The sequence below is a fragment of the Tinamus guttatus genome, unplaced genomic scaffold, assembly GCF_059628265.1.
Source record: "Tinamus guttatus ecotype Peru unplaced genomic scaffold, ASM5962826v1 Tinamus_guttatus_pri_ptg000473l, whole genome shotgun sequence".
NCBI lineage: Eukaryota > Metazoa > Chordata > Aves > Tinamiformes > Tinamidae > Tinamus > Tinamus guttatus.
Window position 1 is genome coordinate 2,119,217 of NW_028289007.1, and position 23,596 is coordinate 2,142,812.

The 23,596-nt window shown below is 41.1% G+C and overlaps 1 protein-coding gene across 1 annotated transcript in view; it reads left to right on the top strand.

The window, feature by feature from the left end:
- The window catches only part of PRKN (parkin RBR E3 ubiquitin protein ligase), a 541,751-nt gene extending 524,916 nt beyond the window's left edge, over positions 1-16,835 (top strand). The window contains exons 11-12 of the mRNA XM_088532999.1: positions 12,281-12,398; positions 16,712-16,835. Coding sequence (XP_088389125.1) covers positions 12,281-12,398; positions 16,712-16,821 — 228 coding nt within the window. The 3' untranslated portion in view covers positions 16,822-16,835. The remainder of the gene's footprint in view (positions 1-12,280; positions 12,399-16,711) is intronic.
- Positions 16,836-23,596: the final 6,761 nt, after the last annotated feature.

The window sequence follows — 23,596 nt, forward strand, 5'->3', positions numbered from 1 at the left end:
TTTTTATATAGCCTAGGCTGAAAATGTTGTTCGTAGTTTATATTTTAGTTTGGAGAAATAAAAAACAAATTTCCTATGCTTGAGGCTGATAGGTCATCATGATTCCAGCTGCTCTATAATTCTGCACCTACTGTAGATAGACCTGGACGGAAAATAATTTTTACCCAGCATTTTTTTTTTTTTTGAGATTCCATTTTCTCTGTTCTCCATGAAAAATATAACACAATCCTCCAAAAGAAAAGGGGCTGGGAATAGTGCAAGGAATGAGCGAAATTGCCCCTATCTGTCTCATATATTGATGGCTGGGGTGCTCCCCAAGGAAACAGAAAACTGAGATTCAAATGTCCGATATATTTGATGCTATGAGGAGATTCGATCACTGAGTCCTCACAGAGACCCGTGTGTAGACGTGGGCCCATGGGCAGGTGACAAAGGAGACTGGCGGCCAGTGTTGTGCCTCGCATGCCCAGCTCGTGTGTGAGGCTGCAGGCAAGTTCTCTCTGGAGCTGGATCTTACGTAGGGACTGGGAGGGAGCTGGAGCCCACTGGGAAGCTTTGGCATGTGTAACCATTAGATGCTTCATTTACCATGCTTTGGGAACCCTGCATTAGGCTATGCCCTGTGTAGAGGCTGCTCTCTTTAACCTTTCTTGTTGAAGATAGAAGTATTTTGCACAAAGAATTAAACATTCATTGAGCCAGAATTAAACAGCCCATAGCTTAGTGCCGTATGACATCCACCCTTGGTGCCCTGGAACATAAAAACTGCCACTCTATATGAGACCCAGGATTCATCTAGCTCAGTACCCTGTCTCTCACAGCTAGGCATCAGGCACTGATGCATAGAGAAGAGTGCAAGAGTGTAGTGATGCCCCATTTCCTAAATGCTTTCCCAGCCTCTGGTGATTTGTGACTCAGATGTGATATTTTGTGTTTAGCCACCAGCTAATTTTTATTCCATGTATTTCTGCAATCCGTTTTGAAGCCGTGTGTATTTCTAGGATTCACTGTGTTCTGTGACAGTTTCACAGCTTAACTACACTATCTCCTTTTCTCTGAAGTAGCCTTACAACACTCTTCCAACTACCACTTAGGTAAAAGTAAAACAGTTTCAACAGAGGAATTGAAAGATACATAAACTAAAGTTCCCAATAGCCTTGATAAACTGGCAACTAAGGTTCAAATCCTTCTTTGAATTAAGTAGAGCTAAAACTTTAGTATGTCTTAACATGTGCAGTGAGCACTATTCCCACTATGCTATTTATGGCCATTTAAAAAAAGTGTCTTTTTTAATTCTCAGAGAAAATTTTGAAAAGTTTTAATGGAAAGTGGTCCTGTCTGTATTTACTACCTTATCCATCAGTCAGTCAGAGAAGTTGGTCCAGAAGAGGTGAATTACGCTCAGCAATGTATTTATTCAGAGCTCAGTGACAGCTTGCCATTATTTTCCATGTCTAATTCATTGACAGAGTAGGATGGATAATAGTTCCCATGGCCTGAGATCCCTCTTGGCTCTCACGTCCTCTTTCCTCCTTGTCACCTCCTCTTTCCTCCACAAGTCGGTCATTGTGGGAAGTGCAGTCCCACCTCCACATGGCTGAGCCCTCCTTAGGTGCTATCCAAGCTCTCCTCTCTTCTTTTAGCTGTCAACAAAAGATGGCGAAGTCTTTTCAGCCATTACCGCTCATCTTGCTGACATTTAAAATCAGTTCAGTTTAGCCTAGATTATTGAAGGCTTCGACCAGTCATGGCACCTTATAATTGATTTCAACAAACTTGGCTGTATGGAAGTTAGAGTTTGTATGATTTGCATGCTCTAGGGCAAGAAATAAATGTGTACCGGGAAAAGACAGAAAACATTAGGAGGACGGGAATTTAACTAGTATAGCTGTTTTAGCGTGAGCACAGCAGGTGTTCCTGAGGAACTTCCCAAATTGCTGTTCCAGAAAAGCTAAGTGATAGTCCCAGAATACCTGCTGCAGAAGTCAGTTCCCCAGAGAGATAAGGCCATAAACTACTCAAAATTCGTTTAGACTCCAGCCTGAATTGGAGGTCACCGGCTTCGGCCAAGCTGCTTTTCCCTCAGGCCGAGGAGGTGGCCGTCGCTGGTTTTCCCCACAAGGTGGTGGTGTGCTGCTGACAGAGAGATTTCCCTTGCTTTGCGCGACCAGCAGAGCGAGAAGTAAAACCATACAGGCCCCAGTGCTGGCCAGGTGCTGTTTTCATGCGGAAAACATCACTAAAAAGCTGCCTTGAATACAACACTCACTCACTGTATGCACAGAGCGTGTTTGTGAGGCATAGCTGGAAAGAAGGGCATTGTGGATTCCATCTATTTCACTGAAATTCATTTAGGCATTAAATGTGCTTTCTGCTTTTTTCTTCTCTTTCTGGCCCTCCATCCTATTCAATGAACAACCCTGTGAGTCACAGATAATTTTCTAATGTCAGGCTGTTTTTAAGAGCAGGGAGAAGGGTTGCTTTATCTTTGACTATCACTTTCTAGGGAGAAATCATATATTTCCTGGGAGGCCCAGAGGACAGCAGGAACAGGGAGGCTGGCAGTGCCCTGACAGTGTCAGCAAGTCTGGGTGGTGGATAGGCTCCAAGGAGAGAGGTGGAGGAAGCAAATGTAGGATTTTGAATGCAATGTTGGGCAAATGACTTTTGCTGACAGAGGAGAAAATGTTTATGTAAAGACCCGCATGTGTTTGAAGAGTCAGTTCTGGTCTTCCAGTCAGAAGTGTGCACCTCAGCAAAGTGTGCACTCTTCAAAATGCATAAAGCAGGAAAATGGCAAACCACTAAAGCACAAAAAGAGTTTGCTAATGGAGTGCCAACTGATGCCCTTTCAAATCTTAATGGCTATAATGTGTGCAAAGTGCATAATCTGTCCAAATTCACAGGTGAGTAATAACCTTCTACAACTAAGAGTCCCTCTACAGCATAAGTACAATTCCAGGCAAATGATCTTAGAAACTTCTTTTCAGTGGTAAACAGATCCCCCGTAAATCTTTAAGCAAATAGTTTTCAATTGAAGAAGAGGGTGGGCAAAATAATTAAGAATCCTGTGCTCCCAATGTTTGCATAGAAAATGCAGCTTAGCTGATATCCCTTTTCAGAAATATAAACTGAGCATAGTAACATTAAGCTAAACTTTCATTGACATCCAGTCATTCACACTATATTATACGGGTAAATAAGCACTCTACCGTGACATAAATTAGCTCTATTTGGTCCTCTAGCACTAGTTCAGAAAGTAATGTCAGTTTTGTCCCACTGAGCATATACTTTAGCAGCAGTGATATTTTTAATAGTGTGTCAGACCAACCTTATTCACAGGAAGGATAGAAAGTGAAAGAAGTCCATAATTCACTTGTGTCTTTAAAAGAGCTTGAGACAACCTGATGAGTCTCATTTGCCCGCATCAGCTAAAAGTCTGCAAAGCCCAGCCTAGGGATCCTTACCTGTCCAACCCTAAAAAGATAATGAGGGACCCAGCTGTACCAAAATCCTAACTCCATTTCAATGCTGCCTGTTGGTATCAGCTCAAAAGGGATCTCCGCAGCCCCTTCTAACTGAGGTTGTAACTAGAGTTCATTAATCCCTGTTCTCTGCTTTGATAACCCTTAATCCAACCCCTCAAATTACATGGCAGAGATGAATGACAAGTCCTTTACCTGGAGGAACAAACATGTTGCTGATATTCATAGTTTTTTCTCCTCCCTGTAGGATCTGCTTAGGGGCATTTTTGCATGAATTTTAAAACATTCTTTCTCTACTGGTCTGCAAGCCCATGTTGCATCCAAATTTACTGTCTATGGTGTGTTTTATGCATTTGGGACATTTGTTCTTTGTTTTCTTAGTCACCCCTGCAGCTGATTCTGCCCAGCTCCCAAGGTTACATTTGAGTAACTGACCACTGCATTGCTGTTTATAACCCTGGGCCTTCCTGCATCATCCTGCGCCCATGCTTTCAAGGGCTCTGCTATCCTCCTTCGCCTTTACTCCTCTGTTCTGCAATCTGGGATCACAGGCAGATCATTCTACACAGATTCCTGTACTTGGTCTTACTATTTATTAAATGCAAAAATATGTATAATATCATCACACCACACAAAACAAAGCAAAAGCTAAAGCAGATGCAAAATAATAGTGACCTGGGCATCAGACAGTTGCTGTTACATTGTGAAACAAATTTCCAGTCAGATCAAGATAGATAAAGCCTCACAAGAAACAGCAACACCATTTTTGCTGAGCTACAAAGCTACATGTTCTAAGCCTTAACCTAAAAGCTATTTGTAAGTTTATAGATAGTGCTATAAAACCTAACATCAGCTTCACTCCAGACCTGGGAGATGCTGCCTGTCCTAGGTCTAACCCTTAATTAGAGGCCTTGCTCACTGAAATCTCAAAGCCTTTTCCCAAGCCTACCATCTTCAAATCCAACCTTAGTCTTTGTTATTTGTGTCCCTTGGGTCCCTGTGCTTACCACGGTCAGGTAGCTGATGCAGGATCCGGACATTATCTTTTCTTTTCTTCCATTGCCAGTATACGGGGTACTTAGAAGTCCTGCCGGATGAGCAACCAAGACCCAACCAAAAGTTGTGCAAAGCCCCTGCTGAGCCAGGGCAGTATTTTCTTCCAGACCTGATGCAGCTCATCAGTACTCACCCCTGGGCCCTGATGGCAGCCCCAGCTGCAGCCTGAGCGCTCAGACCCTGCTCAAAGGCAGTGGTGGCTTCCAGGGCAGACCCATATGGTCCCTTGGCAGAAGTGCTCTTTGCTGCTCACCGAGGCTCCCTGCTTGCTTGGGCTGCGAGTGAGCTTCCAGCCCTCCCCATCCTTCTGTTTTCTTATGTTGTAGATGTCGTTTCTACCATCTACCAGTAGATGGTAGAAAACTGACAGGCATTGCTGGCCAGGCTTCTCCTCCCATCCACTGAACATCTGTCTAATCTGCTATGCTATTTTGCCTGTAGATTTACAGCAGGCATGTGAATTTATGTGTAGGCGGCAGTTTGCTATAATTGTTCAGCAGAAAATATCAGCCCACTGAGAGCAAGAGCTGTTTCAGAATTTGATTTTAATGTGGAATTCCCAAAGAATACCTCTCCCAAAATGTTGTTAGCTGAATTATTGTGATATTAAGATAATAAATCGTTTTAATAAGATAATAAATAAATAATTTAGTGGATGCTTCGTGCAAATCAGGTTTGATATAATGTATTTCTTACAATCTTATTGTAGAAGGAAAAAAAGCTTTGCAATAAAATTGCACTGAAAAACAATAATGCTGACAGAATTATGAGGCCCTATATGTCTCCTGATTATTTGTTTTGTGTTGTTTTTTAACTGTATTACAGTGGGAGGTAGACTGCACCTTCAGTGAAGGGTGAGTTATTAGGGAAAACATATATGTTATGTTGGACTCCACAGTTACGTGATCTTCTTAATCAGATCTTGGTTATCACTATTTTTGTCTGTGCTTTAAAACATTGCAAACATCTGTTACAAAGATTACAAAACTTTCACCATTTCAATAAACATTTCTTACTGCTTTTGGAAGAGTGGGAAAAAAGAAATGAGGTATTTGAAATGTTGTACTATAGGCAAGCGTATCAGTGAGGAAGAATGAAGCATTTCTATGTAAACATCTTTCTGTATTGAAAAAAGAAAAAATACCAAAATGCTAAACAGCAAGCGCTGACCACAAAAGATCTGAATTATCTGACTGCATCTGAATGAAAAAAAAAAAAAAAAAAAAAACCTAGTGATGAGATTCGTCATACACAACATCCTTCAATGAATCCTGAGTCACAGTATGAAATGTGGAATATCTATTATTAGACCATTGATTTTTTTTTCCATCAGATAAATTTAAAAAGTTAAATAACACACAGCTATACAAAAAAGGCACCCCTAGCTTGATTTATACAAACAGGGAAAAAAACTAGTCTCAGGGGTTTAGTAGGAGGTATATTCACAATGTCATGGACAGGACACTTCAACCCACAGAATCCTAATTAAAGAAAAATAAGTATAACCAGGAAATGTCCTTGTAAAATTAACCTCTGTGTTATAAATAGAGATGCACTGGAGGAAATTCAGGAATAGTTCTTTACTTTCCATCTAATGAGAAATAGATGGGAACTGTAGAGAGAGAAATTTAGCTTTCCTATTTTGGGCAGCAGTAAAATAAAAAGATGTGACAGGTTGCTTTTGTTTATGAGATTAAGCTGACAGTCATTTGCAGCTATGTTACCACTTTCTCAAGATGGTATACTCTTCATTCCACTACTGGAAAATGTTTGTATAAAAATGACCTGTATTAGATTGAATATTCTGCTTCAGAACAGTTCAAATTGAGTATTCTCTAGCTACCTGAATTCAATTCATGCTCACCTGCACACATCCAACATGCAGAGTCAGAGCCTTGATGTGCAGTGTCACCCGCCAGAGCTCCAGGATTGTCCTCTGTAGAATTCTCTTGAATCTTGTATCAGATACAATAGCCTGTGTATATCACTGAACTTGGATTTTAGCTAGTTATTGTCATTACAAAACAGCTCTTTTTTTTTTTTTTATAAAGATTTCTGTAGGTGAACCAGGCAAATTGTTTTGTGCAAAACTGCTTCATCTTACTTTAACTGGGTCAATGTGCCACTGACACCTCTATTTTTCTGGTATTTGAAATGTAGTTGCACTGATTTATTATCTTTTTTGTTCCTGATCTATAATCACCTTTTGGTGTTTTGAATAATGCAAATCCTCCCTGAGAGTCCTAGAGAAAGCCCCCTAGCTAGTCTGCAAGCTGTGCACACCTCTCTTGGTGAGGTTTTGTGTCTATTAAATAACTCAAAAGAAAAAAAAAAAAAGAAGAAGGATTTATTTCAAAGCTGCTCTAGTAGCTCTACACATCTGCAGGTTTCTCCACATCTAAAATAAAACAGTAAATGTGACCAGTAAATGTGAACGTGTTTGCAAAACAGCCCAGCAGAAGTTGAAAAAACAGAAGAAACAGAAGTCGGACTGTTATCACGTCTTGCAGATCAGGCTGCAGCAAGATGAAGTTAAAAGAGATGAGGTTTTAACTGCGGTTAAAACTTGCTTAGGTCTCTAACCCAAGATAATTAGTGGCCTCTGTTAATCTAAATGTTATGGTCAGTTGAATGTAGCTTTGTGTACAATGAATTCTTCTTTGTCTTCCTTTCAAACCCTTTCCAGATATCCACAGTTTTTCTCACATACATGCTAGAAAATGAGTAGTATGTGCTGCGTTGAGATGTTTACATCTTTTAAAAAATCTTGCATTTCGCATTAAGTTACAATTTTACAAAGTTTATTTTTTTAAAATCATAATTTCCAAAAAACAATAGCTTAACGTCAAGTGTTTCTGATCAAAAGAAAACCACACTAGGATGCATTATTTAAAATTATGCATGGCCAGCTTTTTTGCTTATCAGAATGGAATTAAATAGCAACAATCAAGCAGGATTCCAGAAAATGCATTTCAACAAAGTTAAGCAAAATACAACGTTTACACTGTCCTATCGTATTCTGAATCTAGGGGTTTCAGTTTTTAGATGCTGCCTACGATAGTCAAAATAAGCACAATCATAAAAAGAGCTTGGTTACATAAGGCAGTATGTAATACAGCAGATATCTGAGTTGAACATTATATGTTCTCCCAATACTTCGGAGAAGTTTTACAGTAAATGTTATTACAATATTATTGGATGGTATTGCTTAGTTGCTGACTGTGAACGGATACGCTTGTTGGCTGTACGTGTTCTGCTGACCAGTCAATGTATACTCTATTACCTGAATGAGACACTACTCTAAGTAGGATGCTCTGTTTCTATTTTCAGATGCTTTTTGCCTCTGTAGCACTTTTTTTTTCTTTTTATCCTGTGGTGCCTGGTATTGATTAAGAGCATAAAGAGCTTTCCATGTACATGTTCTTATATTGCAGTATGGTGCTCAGCAGTCTCTGTGGTCTCTGTCCCCATTAGATTTATTTCCATTCTGTTTCTATGCTAAGTCCTTTGCAAAAAAAAAAAAAAAAAAAAGAAAATCTTTCAAAGTGGGATATCAGAGATACCAACATGGACTTTTCCCCCTTTGTCTCTAGAGGGATGAAGGGGCATGGACGGACTCTACTAATTTTTTCATGATAGCTGTGACCAATATTATGTAATAATTGGGGAATAGTTGTGTGGGGTCGGCATCACAAGCCTTTCCTAGAGGAGCTGGTTTGTGATGCACAGCTGGAATCTCTGAGTTTCTTGTCTGAGACCAGGTAGGCCAAATAACACACGAGCAATCTCTAGTTGGTAGACCTTGTTTATTATAGCCAGGTGTTTGTGAAGGAGATGAGGTTTGCTACCCTAGGATGGAAGATTGGGATTTCAGTAATCATTGTTAGTGAAGAACTTCTTAGAATTGTGCCTCCTGGGTAAGCCAGGCATGAATTTCGTCCGGTTCTGAAAAGTATTTATTTGTGAGGCACCTATACATGTATACATACACATATTCACACACAAAGGGCAGGCTTCTTCCAGCTGAGCACCTTGCTGGCCCATGACTTCTTCTCTCCGAGATTATTTGCTAGTGAAAAACCCCTTGTGATGCAGTGGAGAATGTGGAACTGATAACTAATAACCTACTGTCTGGTGTTCTGTGATTTACACCTATGCATGCATGTCCTGTAGCTAACACGTACGCAAGTATCAAGGGGTCCAGTGTCGGCTACCTGCAAAGTACTGCAGTGTAGTAGGACCACTGGAGTAGGCCCAGAGAGTTTCCAGGGCATTGCCAAAAGTAAAAATCCCGACCTTGGCAGAGCATGGTCCTGAAAACAGAAGATAAAAGAAAATCCAGTTCTTTGGTAGAGATCTTGATTCTTCATTTCATCCGTTCTGGCTCAACCTGATAATAAAAATCTGAAATTAAAAAAATCTTTCTTATGATAGACTGAGTGTGAGATCGTGTAAGATGTCATCATGTGAGAGATGAGTAAGTTCATGGAGAAGAGTACTTATTCAACAGCAGGATTTTGAATTCCCTGGTGTGTTTTACTAGCTTATTTTACAGTAGGACGTTTTATGTATTGTGTTCTATATTACCTTCAGAAGTTCTTAATAATTTAATAATACTTGTAAAAAAGAGCAACAGTGGCATCATAAACTGGGAAACTAGAAACTCCTGTATTTTTATCTCATTATTCTTAGTTTCTTTTGTTTTTTCCCCCATTCATGTCTCTCATGCAGAGACAAAGATCTTGATCTGTTAAAATATTCTTTTGAAGGAAGAAGCAGGGCGAAGAGGAGCAGAACCGCCACCTTTTTTAGTATGAAGCAGCTCTTACTCATGACTGCCCAAAAATCCTCCACATGGTTCTATAAACACAAGAGAGCCCAAGGGCTCTAGCAGACATAAATCACAACGTTGCAATAACCGAAGTCCCTCTTCATCATGCCATAGTGTCACCCTGCAGCGTTCTTAGAGCACAAGATCATCAATGATCAGAGCATTGACAAGGAAGATATCAAAGCAGTGGGTTCTGTCTCTGGCTTGGTGGGTGTGATTTCATGTAGAGGCTTAAAAAGGGGCAGGAAGAGAAAAGCTTGAGATGTGACCGAGTGACAGCACCTACTATTGTGGAAAATGCTTCTTGTTCTAATCTGGGCTCTGCAGGGAAGACTGTGGAGGCCAACATCAATGCTTTTGAGAAGTTGGCTCTGCCAAGCCACCTTCTTGTCACTTGAGGAAGAAAATGAAGATAAAATATATGCGAGCTTGCAGTCTTTGTACCCAGAGCACTATGTAAAGCACATGAACACTTGAGGCTGATTGATCAGTGTGGTATGATTTATATGCTGAATCAAAGGGACTCAGGTCACTCTGTACCAATTCTCTGCATTTGTTTTCTGCAGCAGGAAGTTTTTAACTCTGCATTCAGCAAGAGACTGGGCATAGAAAGGAATTTTTAGCTCTAATTGCCTGAAAATTTTCACACTGCTGCATCAATTTCATGCTGGAATTCTTGTGATGGAAAATATTAATATGATAATGCACTCTGCTGTTTTCATCAATTTGTTCTCCCTCAGTGACTTGGATATGTGTGGTTTACACTTGTTTATTTTAATTATTTCTAAGCTGTCCCAAGTTTGTTTTCAAAACTAAGATAAAATATCTTTATACTAATCAAATTAGCAATTTGGCATGTTAAATTATGCCTCAGTGTCATTTGCTATTAGTGCACATCAAATACATGAAGATGTGGAAAAAGTATGCTTCCAAGTACTGAATCGTGCAGTTAGGATTTGGCCTATTTGGAAGAAAACATAGCCACTGTGAAGCTCTTCTGGACTGAATACAAAAATTAAAAATATATCCGCTCTTCTTGTGCGGATAATATTCTACAAATAGTAGTAATGTGCTTTCTCAGTGCTACAATAATTTTTATCTTGAATCACCTTTACTGACATTAAGTCATAAATTCCCATTACAACGGGTGAAATGCACATGCTCCTCCTGCTGTCACGGGGCAAACGGAGGCACGGGTCTAACGCCCCTCATTCTCCTCCCCTTGTGCTTGGGCCTCTCCAGCTAGTGCACATCACTTGCTCCCTGAAGTCATTCCTCTTTAAAGGCCAAGATGCTGCAAGATCAATAGTGCTGCAAGATCAGGTTCTTTGCTATTGCCCTGAGTAGCTTTTCTTATTTCCAAGAACTTGCTAATGTACCGTTCTGCAGAGGTCATTTTATTCAGTACTGTTGTACGTGAGAGGAGACCGCTCTGCATCCTGCGGTAGCCCTGAAACTCTGCTTTGCTGAGCGCACGCGGCTGGGCTTTCTCCAAAGCCGGGCTTGAGACACAAATATAAAACATAGGCACCTCCCTCCAAATTGCTGAATAATTCACCAGCACGCAGAGCCTGAGCTCTACCAACTCCCTCGCCAGAGCAGGGCATTGCTCATTTTTGTCACCTCTACGTCAAAAATGCTGCAAAAGGAATAATACTAAGCGAGGACCAACAAAGCAATTATGGGACTAAGGAGATTAATTTAGGTAGCAAAATAAAACAATAATAGAAAAAAAATAAAAAAGAGATTTTAGAGATTTCCTGATTGAAAGTGGCTTGATTTTTTTAAATGGCCTCTAGATGAGCTAGAACTGAATTTCACAAGATGTTGCTTTTTGCTATTCTGTCTTACCCCTGGTGATTTCATCCAAGGAATAAAATCTAGGTCTCACGTACTAACAGCACAATAGGTCACAAGCTTTATAGCAGCTAGGGACAAAGCCCTAGCAGCGAAAGTATGTTATATATTACAAACGTGGGCCATTTCCTTTTACTGTCTTCTTGCAAAATAAATATATATATATATTTAAATTCATGTAAATGAATATAAAAAGTTTATCCATAGAACAATGTACAAATCTTTGGAATGTGTAAACACAAAGAGGCTGCAGGAATTTGTACAGAGGATATGCTTTAGTTTAAGTTCATAATGTTCCCACACACTGAAAAAACCACAGTGCAGATAGATAGAGCAAGACTTTGAGGTAGGGACCTGAACACATTGTATATAGCTACTATGCACATAGTTTCCAATCTTGTGAGATAGAAATTACTTAAGGCACTGCCATCTCTTTTGTCCTTGCATTATCATTTTAAGTAGGAAGTTGCCAAGTAGGGCATTTGTGTCAATTATGTAATTTTGGCCCAGTCATAATTAGGGCAAACTCCATAGTCCCTTTTAAAGCAGTTTATGATGACTTTTTCTGTCAGCATTGTTCTATCTAGGGAGATAGCTGTTTTCATTATTCACCAGATTCTTTTTACTTCTCTTCCACAATTTGTATGTTTTTTCTCCGTGCCTCACAAAGCCTCAGGAGTCTGGGCAGGTTAATGTTCAGATGAAACCTGACCTCAGAGACGAAGGAATATGTGTCATGAAAAATGACCCTCTTCCTTCTGGAGACGGCACCGCTCCGCGCTGTGGGAGCGCTGCTGTTGTCTTCGTGCTTCTGCCCTTCCTGCAAGAAGGGATTAAGCCCTGGGACTGGTGTCTGAGCTGTCACACCCGAGAGGGGCCCCGCTGCCTCCTGCCTCACCTTGCCTTTTGCTTTCTTTACCTGTTTTTGTGCATTAGCAGCTCCACGGCCACTCTTCCTTCGCTGTCTGCATGGGGCAGGCAGCAGGGCAGAGGATGCAGCCCAAGCTGCAGCGGGATGCGTGAGGGACCTCGTTTTTCTCTCCTTTTGCAGGGATATGTCGTTGATGAACAGGCAGCCGTGCGAGCCCGATGGGAAGAGGCGTCTAAAGAAACAATCAAGAAGACAACCAAGCCATGCCCCAGATGCCATGTTCCGGTAGAAAAAAACGGTAAATTTATTAGTCACCAGTTATTATTTGTCTTTTAAAATTAAACCAAGAATATAAATGTATGAATATGCATGTGTACACTTGGATATGGTTATGGACCTGTCAAGAGCACACAGAGCAAGATTTTTCTTTCTGCCACTGGATCGGAATTACTTGGAAGGCACTAAATCTAAACTACTTAGTTCTAAAGCCACTAATGAAGTTTCACAAAACACTCAGCTGATTGATATACAGGAGCGAAAGCAGAGATGCCCCAGGTATCAAAACTGTTCATATGACTGAATGTTCAGCTATTTGTCTAGACAGCTTTCATTGTCAATGGAAAAAAATAGACATTGTACAACAAAACTTGTATCGTACTAAAATAAAGCATGTATCTAAAAGTCAGAAGAATTGCACCTAAAACTGGGGTGCAAGAGAATTAGTCCTGAAGTAGATAATGATACCTGAAGTTAGAAGAGATGAATCTCATCCCAGTGAAATGCCTACAGTGAAAGACCAAGTCAGAGGGGAAAAAAACATATTAAAAAAGAGTCTTGAGGAACTGCTTGCATTAATCAATACTTAGCACATGGGAAGAAAATTAATCTACTGTCTCTGAGGTCGTTAGAATGGGGAGCAGGAATAGAAAATGGGCTGTGCCCTGCAGGCACATGTTGTTCCAAAATTTAACGATATTAATGTGAACTAGCCAAGCTGTCTTAAAATGATTACCTAATAAATGATATGATATGAGTAGTAAGTATGGAGGATGCTTCTTGGTTCCATGGCATCAGTGATTCAAACGGGATTTTGTAAATGCCAGACAAGAACTTCTGTAAACCAAAAGGGAGGAACACTTCAGGCAATGAAACTGTGGAGATATTATTAAATAGGACAAAATCCTGAAATCTGGTGTTTGAAGAAAGAAAGGAAGACAGTTGGCAGATGGAAGGTGGGAGATGTCTTCAAGTATAAGCAGCAGAAGTTATGAAAGCATGAATTCAAGAGTGGGAAGGTGAGATAAGATTTGGCAAAGGGTATAGAGCAAGGTGGGCAGCAGGAGAGAACAGAGGGGTACGTGAGAAAGAAATTATTTACAGACTCGTAAAATAGATTGGCAAACCAGAAGTTTGAGCTGGATTAGCAGTAGGCAGTAATTGCAACTGTTCTTATATAAGGTCTGTGCACAGCAAAAAGAGAAGCATCTGGTCAGGCTGGAGTCAGTGCAGGGACCTTTTCTTTCCCTTCCTCTGTGTGACAGATTCTCTATTGTTAATTTAGAGGCATCCGTCACATGTACATCCCTAGCTGACACCAAGATGATAAAGGGACTGGAGTATCTCTTATGTGAGGAGAGCAGGGACTGTTCAACCTGGTGAAGAAGCAATTTTATCAATATTTATAAATATCTGATGGCAGGGAGAAAAGACAAAGCCAGAGTCTTCTCAGGGAAAGGACAAGGAACAATGCACATAAAAAATAAAAATAAATAAATAGCAGAAAAAACAATTTAAATATGAAAACAAAATTTTTTTAAAAAAATACTTTTATGCTGTGAGGGTAGTTGAATGCTGGATCAGGTTGCCCATAGAGGTTGGGGAGTCTCCATCCTTGGAGATGGTCTGCACTGGGTGACCCTGTCTGAGCAGGGGGGCTGGTCTAGGCATCTCCAGAGGTCCCTTCCAGCCTCAGCAGTTCTGTGAATCGAGGCATGAAGCTTGCAGCACGCTGTGCTTGCTTTTTTGATAATGGGAACTGCACATTCCAACTTTCCAGGCTGGCTTTTGTTCTGCCTGCAGCCTACTGTTTCCAGTGTAACAATAGCCATACATTTAGATAGCAAATTCCACTGACTCAGAAGATAAAAAGATAGTTAACATGCCCTTTAACAAAACATCTTTAGTGCAATCTAACAAAACATGTATTCATTAAAAAAAATGGCATTAAAAAAGAAATGGCATCTCAGCAGCATTTATTTTATTTTAATTCCTAAGCAAGATTTACCTGTGCTGGAACTTTGTTTGGCATAAAGAACTTTCTCAGAATCCACCACACTACATGAATAATAACTCTTCAAAGCACACTTACAAATTAAATTTATCCTCTACTGGCTAGTGAAATCAGCTGTTGAGCAGCTGTGAACAAAAATTATAAATGTCCTTGTGAAGTCAAGCTATCAAACTTCCTAGGAAATGCAGTAGTCTGGCTGATTTTCTGCAAATGCAGAATGCAGAAAATCGGGAGTTCTTCAGTGAGCCTGGCTCCCGTGAAGACATCGGTTCCTTTGTCAGCCCAGAGCTGATCAGGACAGAAATACCAGTGCTCTAGAAAAAGGTGCTTACAGAAGGTGTGCTGGAAGGAATTATCAAGCAGAACCAGTCTTATCTAGAGTCAGATTGTCTTCAGCCTGTCTTGAGAAATCTCCTTTTTCTATACTTCAGCTATGTGACTAGAATGACCCACAACACACACTTTTACGATACCTTCCCCTAAACCTGAAATCACAGGGAGAGAAAAGAGCAAAAGGGCAGCAGAGACTTCATGCTGTCAGTTTAATTTATGGCAGCAGGGCAGCCCACAGGTCCAGTTCCAAAAGCAAATGGTTTTGGTGCCCATGGCATGATGTGGCTATGACTGAAGAGCCTGCCCAGGACGATGAGCTGCCGTCACCTGCCCCTGAGGGGCTGGGTAGCTCCAGAGCTCCTGGGCCCCTGATTCGGCTTGTGTCCTGGGATAACTGGAGGCTGGAAGTACAGTTGGTGTCCGGGGACTGACGATCATGCACTGCAATCTGCCAGCGGTTCCCATTTGGAAGGAGCCCACTGAGCATACACGAGAGCATAGCTGTGCCTTCCCTTCCCACATGGGACTTGGCCACTGTTTTTCAGAAGGAACAGTGGTAGAACCAATAACCTTGCTATAATAGCCTATATTTCTATGGGGAATAGAGTGTATTACTATATGCCAGGAACTTTAGCAGCCTAAGTGAAAGAGTGAAACTCTTCTGCTCAGTTCTCACAGCCCGAGTGGGGCTGAACGCACATCCGCATCTCTCCGAGGATGGTTGTACTCACCACACTGTTGGCCGTGGCACCTGAGGCACTCTCAGCTCTGCCTGCTGCCCTCAGCTGCTGGGTAGCAGGGACTAGCACGAATCATGTGGTTTATCACACAAGATCCCTGTTAGGCTTTGGCTCTTCTCTGGCACTGAGGTGCATTTCAACCTTAGCTCTGAGAGGACAGGTTTTGAACTTTACATGGAGGCTAGCCTTTACTACACTGACATTTAAATGACACAAGATGCTCAGCAAATGTCACCACCTGCACAAAGGTATAATTCAGCAAGTAGACCTGGCTAGCTCCCTCCCTCTGCCAGATGCAGCAGACAGGCCTATTTTAATAGATCATTTCTTGTGTCTCCAGTTGTTTTTACTTTCTGAAGGTCATTATGAAGTAGCATCATAGGAAAAACTGTGTAAGAGTAACATGTCATACAGTAGCAAATAGACAGGCCTTGTACCTCCTATCACCATCTGAAGAAGCTATTAACAGTTCTCACAGAAGAAGAGTTATCAGCGTTTCTTCATACTGCATGGCTTTATTTCAGTTTGAATTACACAAAAGCTTTCTTTGTGTGGTAAGCAACATAATTCCCATTTGCAGTACATCTCTGTAATGACCTTTGCCAATGTTAATGTTTTATCTGTTAAAAAATGAACATTTGATGAGGGCTGTGAGCAGAGGGATTAAAGCTGCTCGCACAGTATGAGAAACTAAGAAACAACACATAAGACATGATGTGATCAAAAGGCTGCTTTATATATAAAGGTCAAATAAACTTAAATTACTAGTATCATTTTGATGTTATCAGCAGTCATCCATTAACATTCATGTATCTTGATTAATTCTCTTTGCAAATCTTTCTGCTTTTCAATAAAAAATCAAATAAATAATTGAATTTTGAGCAACTTCTGGCTCACAGTTAGATTAGGTTACACTATCCTTGAGCAGCTATCTCCATGATTTCTTTGAGCTGCCACAGACTGTCATTTTTCTTCTCGTCCCTATCACAGTCTGTACAAAGATCAGACAGAAGTACAGTTACTCTTTCAGTCCCTCAGGTGCAACTCTCAGGTTACATCCAAATAAAAGAGGGACTAATAGGTTTTATAAAACCTAGGAAAAGTATTTTTCAGGCTTTTTAATGTCATTTATAAAATATTCTTCTTGGCTAATAAGTGAAGCTAAGAAGTTGATTTACGGTTGGTTGACATCTCTTTTTAAAGTATTTTCCAGCATGGTAGCAAGGCCATTCTTCTTCTGCCTCGCAGGTGGCTGCATGCACATGAAGTGTCCTCGCCCGCGGTGCAGGTTCGAGTGGTGCTGGAACTGCGGCCTGGAGTGGAACAGGACCTGCATGGGAGATCACTGGTTCGACTAGCAGCTGCGGGGCGCCGAGGCCGCTCGAGGTCGCGCGCATGGCGGGCAGATTCTGAACTCCTTTCTTGCACAAAGCTCCTCCCAATGGTTTCCAGCACAAAGAGTTCAGAAGTTGGCCCCAGTTTGCCTAGTTTTGCTTTCTCATGTATATACTCATACCAAAATCACCTTGAAGCCATGCCAGGAGTTTTAAATACGCTAAGTAAAAGGAGTAATTCTTTTTATCACCAGATTTGCTTATCGTGATACAAAGGCAGTTAAATTTCACCTCCCTGTTTTTGTGTGTTCTCCCAGTACAGACAGCAGACAGTGTTACCATGAGGCAATTTGGCTGACATTTATAGTGAGGAATCCATAACTCTGACAATATAGAGAAGCCTGCGTGTGTTCGTGTGTGTGTGTGAAAGCAGGCAGGGAGGGAAGGAGAGTCTCTGCATTAACAACTCTTTCTCTGACCACTCTTTCTCAGTCAACAATTTTTAAATTTGAGATAGCATTTCTTAATATTTTTTTTCAAAGGGAAAACTGTGGTTCTTTAGTGTATTCTCAGGGATCCTTCCCGGCAGGCTTTCTGTAGGGGTCTTGCTTTTAAACCAAATTGTCATAGAAACACTAGCTTAATGCCATAATTTTTCTTATCTGTTTGTAACATGACATGAAATTGCAGACAATTTTACTATTGCAAGATTAGTTAAGGATGCAGTTTCAGCTTTAACTGTGAATGTTCTGGCTTTGGTAGCTGGGTTTGATTAAGTGTTACACAAACTAGACACAGCATTTCATTTCCTTGTGCTTACAGCAAAACTTTGGATGTGGCAAGAGGAGGGAGGGGGAGACTTCTCAGGGTTATATTGATTCACAATGTGGATATATTTCTGAAAATATATTCATAGCTCAGACAACTTGGGGCACAGGGCTTCTTTAATTTTACCAAGTTAACACAGTAAGACAAAACTCAGTATCATCTCTAAGCCTGAACAATCTTATTGTTTCATAGGGTTTACATTATTGTCTTGCTCCAAAATGAAACAGGTACTGTCCACATCAATGTGACATGTAATGATTTGCAGCACAACTCAGTTTTGGAGAAAAAATGAAACAATAAATAGTCAAAGTTTTATGTTTTGTTTTTGTCTCTTTTCATTTAAATACAATGCAAGCAAGTACAAAGATGTTTGGCACACTGGCTGATGTATTTCCTGACTGCCTCAGGACTCCCAGCTGAGAATCCAGCACTTTGATTAGAACTTTATTAGAAGAAAATAATTTCAGGGTCATAGACTGCTCGCATCCAATCTCAATTAATATTTTGTATGTCATGACTGTAGACTTCGGAAAATATTAGTGTGTATTAGTCAATATAGAGATGAGAAGCTTGATGAATAAAGAAATCCCAGGCTTACTACAAAAATACCCACCATGAAGCAGCAGAGAATTCATCCACGTTGCCTGGAAGTCACATAAAAAGTTTGAGGAAACCGCAGAGTGACGGGATGAGGTACCAAAAACAAGCGATTGAACTAATAAAATGAAATGCAGATAATTTAAGAGAATGCAATGGGAGAGAAAGTGGTAAAGACAAGACCATGGCCCTTTCTTAAAGGCCATTTTCCTTTTGGCACCAGTGAACTAAAATACATGTAGAGGTAGCTACATGTATGAAGGGATGCAGTAAAAAATGCAGTGCTTCTCATTTAAGTACATTATCTTAATGGGGATATTTTACTGTGAGTTCTGATTATTTCATGATTTGATTTCCTGCAACTGGGTCTATTTTCTAATTTACATGGCTTTTTGCCAACAGGCTGGAGAAAATCACAATGCATAATTTTGCTTTTAGACTATATGACCAGGGAGCTCATCACAATATTTCATATCCACAAACACTTGTAACAAATGAAATCTGAATCTTTTTTTCCTATTTTTGGTAAGCATCTTTCTTACAGAGGGAGAAAAACTTAATGGATGTAAGGTATGTTTCACTAAGTTAAGGTTAGTCTTCACGAGTTAATATTTCAATTACATAGAAACATGTAATTTATGCCCGTGGATCAAGGCCCACTGAAGTCAACAGTCTATGGATCATGTCCTGTATTTCTCTCCGGTCTGGGCCAGGCATGGAAGGGCATGAGTCATAAAGCTAGAATAAACACATCTGTTTCTTGGGAAGAGCTTGTCAGAAGTTGGTTTATGAAAATTCATCTAAGAGATAAGCAATGGCAGGAGAGGAAATAAAGAATAGAGTTCCAGAAGAGAGTCAAGATTATTCACTTGCGGGGACTGACTTTATAGGCCCTTGTCACCCAGGGTTGCTATACAGTGTGAGCTTTGCAGCCTGATGATCACACACCACAAATAAATAATATTTGGATCCCACAAATTTTAGCAGAACATGACCTCACTCCTTTGTATTAATACATATGAATCTATGTACACAAACACGTACACATACGCACACACAGTTTGAGATGATGTAGATTGATTCTTCTTCACACAAAGATCGCTTCTCATCATTTCCACAATTTTAAAATTATGAAAAATAAGGGTTAATTCTCTGCTCACACAGGAATTGCGCAGCATGAATTGGACCTAAAATTTCCTCCATTGATTATTTTTCTGCAAGGAAAATAACTTCATAAAGAAAATCTAAAACAAAACTAAACAAATATCTCTTTGAAATGAGATCTTCATAATGCGTAACAAAACAAAAGAGAGCAAAAGAAGTCTTCAGAGTCTATGCAGACCATGGCTTTTATTTCAAGGCTGTTCTTTCGGAGTGGACTGAAAGTGGAGTCTCCTCCTCTGGAGATCTTCCAAACCCGCCTGGATGCCACCCTGTGCCACGTGCTCTGGGTGTCCCTGCTGGAGCAGGGGGGTTGGACTAGATGATCTCTAGAGGTCCCTTCCAACCTCAACCACACTGTGATTCTGTGACTTTGTGTCACTCAACTTTAGCCATCTCCCTTGATCCCTTGGTCAGTTCAGTAGCCTCAGACGTGCACACAGAGACCTGCATTATGTTTATAAGGAGGTCTGGCGAGCTTTAGGCACAGCCGTGCCCAAAGGTGTGATGGTAACATGCCCACCAAAGATGGGGTGCAGGACCGGAGAGTTTCCCCAGACTTCTGTCTCTGTCATTGGTGTGGAGATAAGGGGTCTTCAATTTTAAAAACCTGGTGCTGTTTGGCTCTCTTGAAGCCAGTCGTTCCAGCACTGCCTCTGTATCCACTCTCATGTCACTGGAAATACACCTGGCAGACAAGAGGGTAATTGAAGGAAACAGGACTCAAATATAAAATAAGAGGTTTCTAGCACTTGTGAGTTTAGGCTTTCTACTAGCAATAAACATTCTCAAAAATATATACTTATAATGCTTTTTTTCTGCAAATATTAATATGTTACTATTTGTTCTGTATCTTCACACAAGATGATTTATCACAATGCTATAAAGCAAAAAAGTATGTACCTTTTTAATATATAGGTTTGCTTTTATAATTGAATTCTCTTTACCTCATGTCTTCTTCATCCTTCACATTAAAATAATTAGAGGCTTGCTCTTAGTACTGCAATCTGGACTCCATTTAGTGTATGTTAAATGGATTAAATACAGGATATATGCTGAAATATTCAATAATAATTATCTCTATAATAATTCTACTCTATAACAAAGAAAATCTCTAATATTTAGTTTCAGCTGGCAGTGAAATTTGAATACCGAGTAGATTAGGGAAAAAATATATAAAAGTTTGGCTCCCTAAGAACAAAGCCTATCTCAAAGCTTAGCATAAATAATATTTTTGATGCCATGACTTTGACTAATATATTTATGTCCGCCCTTATCTTGTCTTAAAAATTAAAAATCCAAATAATTTCATTTTAGAACCTAGACATTAAGAACAATTCAGTAAATTGCACTTCAGAAAAACACATTATGCCACTGCAGAGAACAAAAAGTCACATTTTCTAAAGACTGTAAGCAGCGGGGCTTGATTTTTGCATATGAACAGTAAGTTACCATTAACAGAGAAGAGGAGCAACGCTTCTTGCTTACATATCTCTTCCGCAAACTGAAGTAAAACTTGCATTTGCAGCAGGGAGCCTGAGGCAGTTACAGGTGAGGGGCCGTATTCCAAGAGCTGTTTCTGCTCTGAAAGATCAGGAGGGTTTGGGGCTTGCTGCCAAACTTCCTTACACTTTGAAGCAACAACAGCAACAACTGGTATTTTCTTCTTGTTTACTGTGCTGCTCAAATCACTTGGCAAATAATCCCTGGATACAGGAAACTCAACAGCAACACTTGTAGAAACATAGGAAGGATAAAAGGTACTGTCAGCTATGAAGACTGATTAGCCCCATGCTGGCTTATTTTATCTGATGCAACATTAAGCTACTATGGTGATGGCAGATCTAGATAACCTCTGCATAGAAATGGAGAGCTGCTCATGAGCAACTGGATTGTGTTACTTGGCAGTAAAATTCTTGCGCTTCCTTCAGTTCTTCCTCAAGCAAGAGCAAAGCCCGGATAAACAGTACTGGACCAAGGCTGCCAGAAGAAAGAAACTCCGTGTCTAATGGTCCGGATATCCCTCCAGGAACTTTGCCTAGATGCATCTGACAAAACAGTATTGGCAGCAATTCAGCACAAACAAATGTACCAACTACTTGTTTTATCTGATTTGATTACAGTTTGTAAAGAAATATTTCTATCACTGTTTAGCATATTTAGCAAAACACATCTCTCTTTTTTATCACGTTTGCCTGCTATCTCCTATTATGTTTATCTGTGTATGCCCATGTACATCTTGTGTCATCTACTGATTTCCAACTGTGGCCAATCTTCACCTGGATTCGTTGACACTCCAGTTGCGTGAGACTTGGACGTCTAGGAAATGGTACACATATTGAATACTACGTCTATGGTACACATATTGAATACTACGTTCTAATTTTCTGTGTAAGTATGTGGACACAGAAAAATTCAAAATACCTTTCATTCCCCCATCCCTTCTGTCTGCAACCCTCTTTGGATTCCATTTGCAAATGCCCATCTGGTCTTCCAATTTTCAGCCATGAGGGCTCTGGGGCCTAGTAGGAGGTTGGTGAGAGGGCTGGGGTAGGGAATCCTGTGAGCGTCAGGTTGGTGGGAATACACATCTGCACTTCAGTATTTCACACAGCACATAAACTAAGAACATAGAATCATAGAATCATTATGGTTATGTGTGGAAAATCTTGCTGAATGTCCAAAAAGGAGATGGAGGAGTCCTAAAACTTCATTCGAATAAAGGGAGAGTCCACCAGGCATATCCCTGTGGGGTCTCTCAAATTGCTAGAGGACGCAGCCCCCCTTTTATCCTAATTTCCCTCTCCTTTTCCCCATTGGCCAAGGCACTCAGAAGTTAGAGCCTTCCCGGCCGCCTACACCGAACTCCGGCCTCCCGCCATCTGTTCTCACCTGAGCTCACCAACTCCTTTGTCCCCCTTGCTGAAGAATGTGGGGGAACTCCCCTATTTCCCTCCTTTGTAAAGGCCCCCAACTCCTGGCAGAGGCTCTTTTGTCCCACTCACTCATGGCTCCGCTCAGTCTCTCCCCTCCCTTTGTCCTGCTCTTCAGCCAGACTGTGGGGAAATCCCCTTATTGGTGAATACACAAACTTGAGCATTCTGCTCAGTTGGGAAAGACTTTCAGGATCATCAAGTTCAATAATAATCCCTTCAACACCATGCCTGATAAACTATGTCCCTAATTGCCCCTTCTACACAATTCTTCAACGCTGCCAGAGATGGTGACTCCACCACTTCCCTGGGCAGCCTGTTCCAATGCTTGACTACTCTTTCCATGTAGAAATTCTCACTAATGTCTAACCTGAACCTCCCCTGGCTCAGCTAGAGTCCATTTCATCTTGTCCTATTGGTAGTTACTTTCGAGAAGAGATGGTGGACCTTGGCTCACTCCAACCTCCTTTCAGGTAGTTGTAGAAAGCAGTAAGGTCTTCCCTGAGCCTCCTCTTCTCCACACTAAATAACCCCAGCTCCCTTAGCCACTACTCATTAGGTCTGTGCTCCAGCCCCTTCACCAACTTCATTGCGCTCCTTTGGACACGCTCCAGCACCTCAGTGTCTTTCTTGTAGCGAGGGGCCCAAAACTGAACACAATATTCGGGGTGTCGCCTCACCAGTGCTGAGGGACAATAACTTTCCTGGTCCTGCTGGCTACACTGTTCCTGATAGAAGGCAGGAGGCCATTGGCCTTCTTGGCCAGCTGGGCACACTGCTGGCCCACATTCAGCCGGCTGTTGACCAGCACCCCAGATCCTTTTCTGCCATGCAGCTCTCCAGCCACTCTGCCCCCAGCCTGTAATGATGCATGGAGCGGTTGTGACCGAAGTGCAGGACTTGGCACTTGGCCCTGTTGAAACTCATAAAATTGGCCTCAGCCCATCTATCCAGCCTGTCCAGATCCCTCTGCAGAGTCTTCCTACCTTCAAGCAGATCAACTCTTCCTCTCAGCTTGGTGTAATTTGCAAATTTGCTGAGGGTGCACTCAATGCCAGATCACCGATCATCAATAAAGATATTAAAGAGAGCCGTCCCCAACACTGATCCCTGGGTAACATCACTCATAACCAACGAGTCATCAGTCAGATTTAACTCCAGTCACCACCTCTCTGGGCCCGGCCTTCCAGACAGTTTTTCAATCAGCGAAGAGAACAGCTGCCTAAGCCACGAGCTGCCAGCTTCTCCAGGAGAAGGCAGTGGGAGACGGTGTCAAAGGC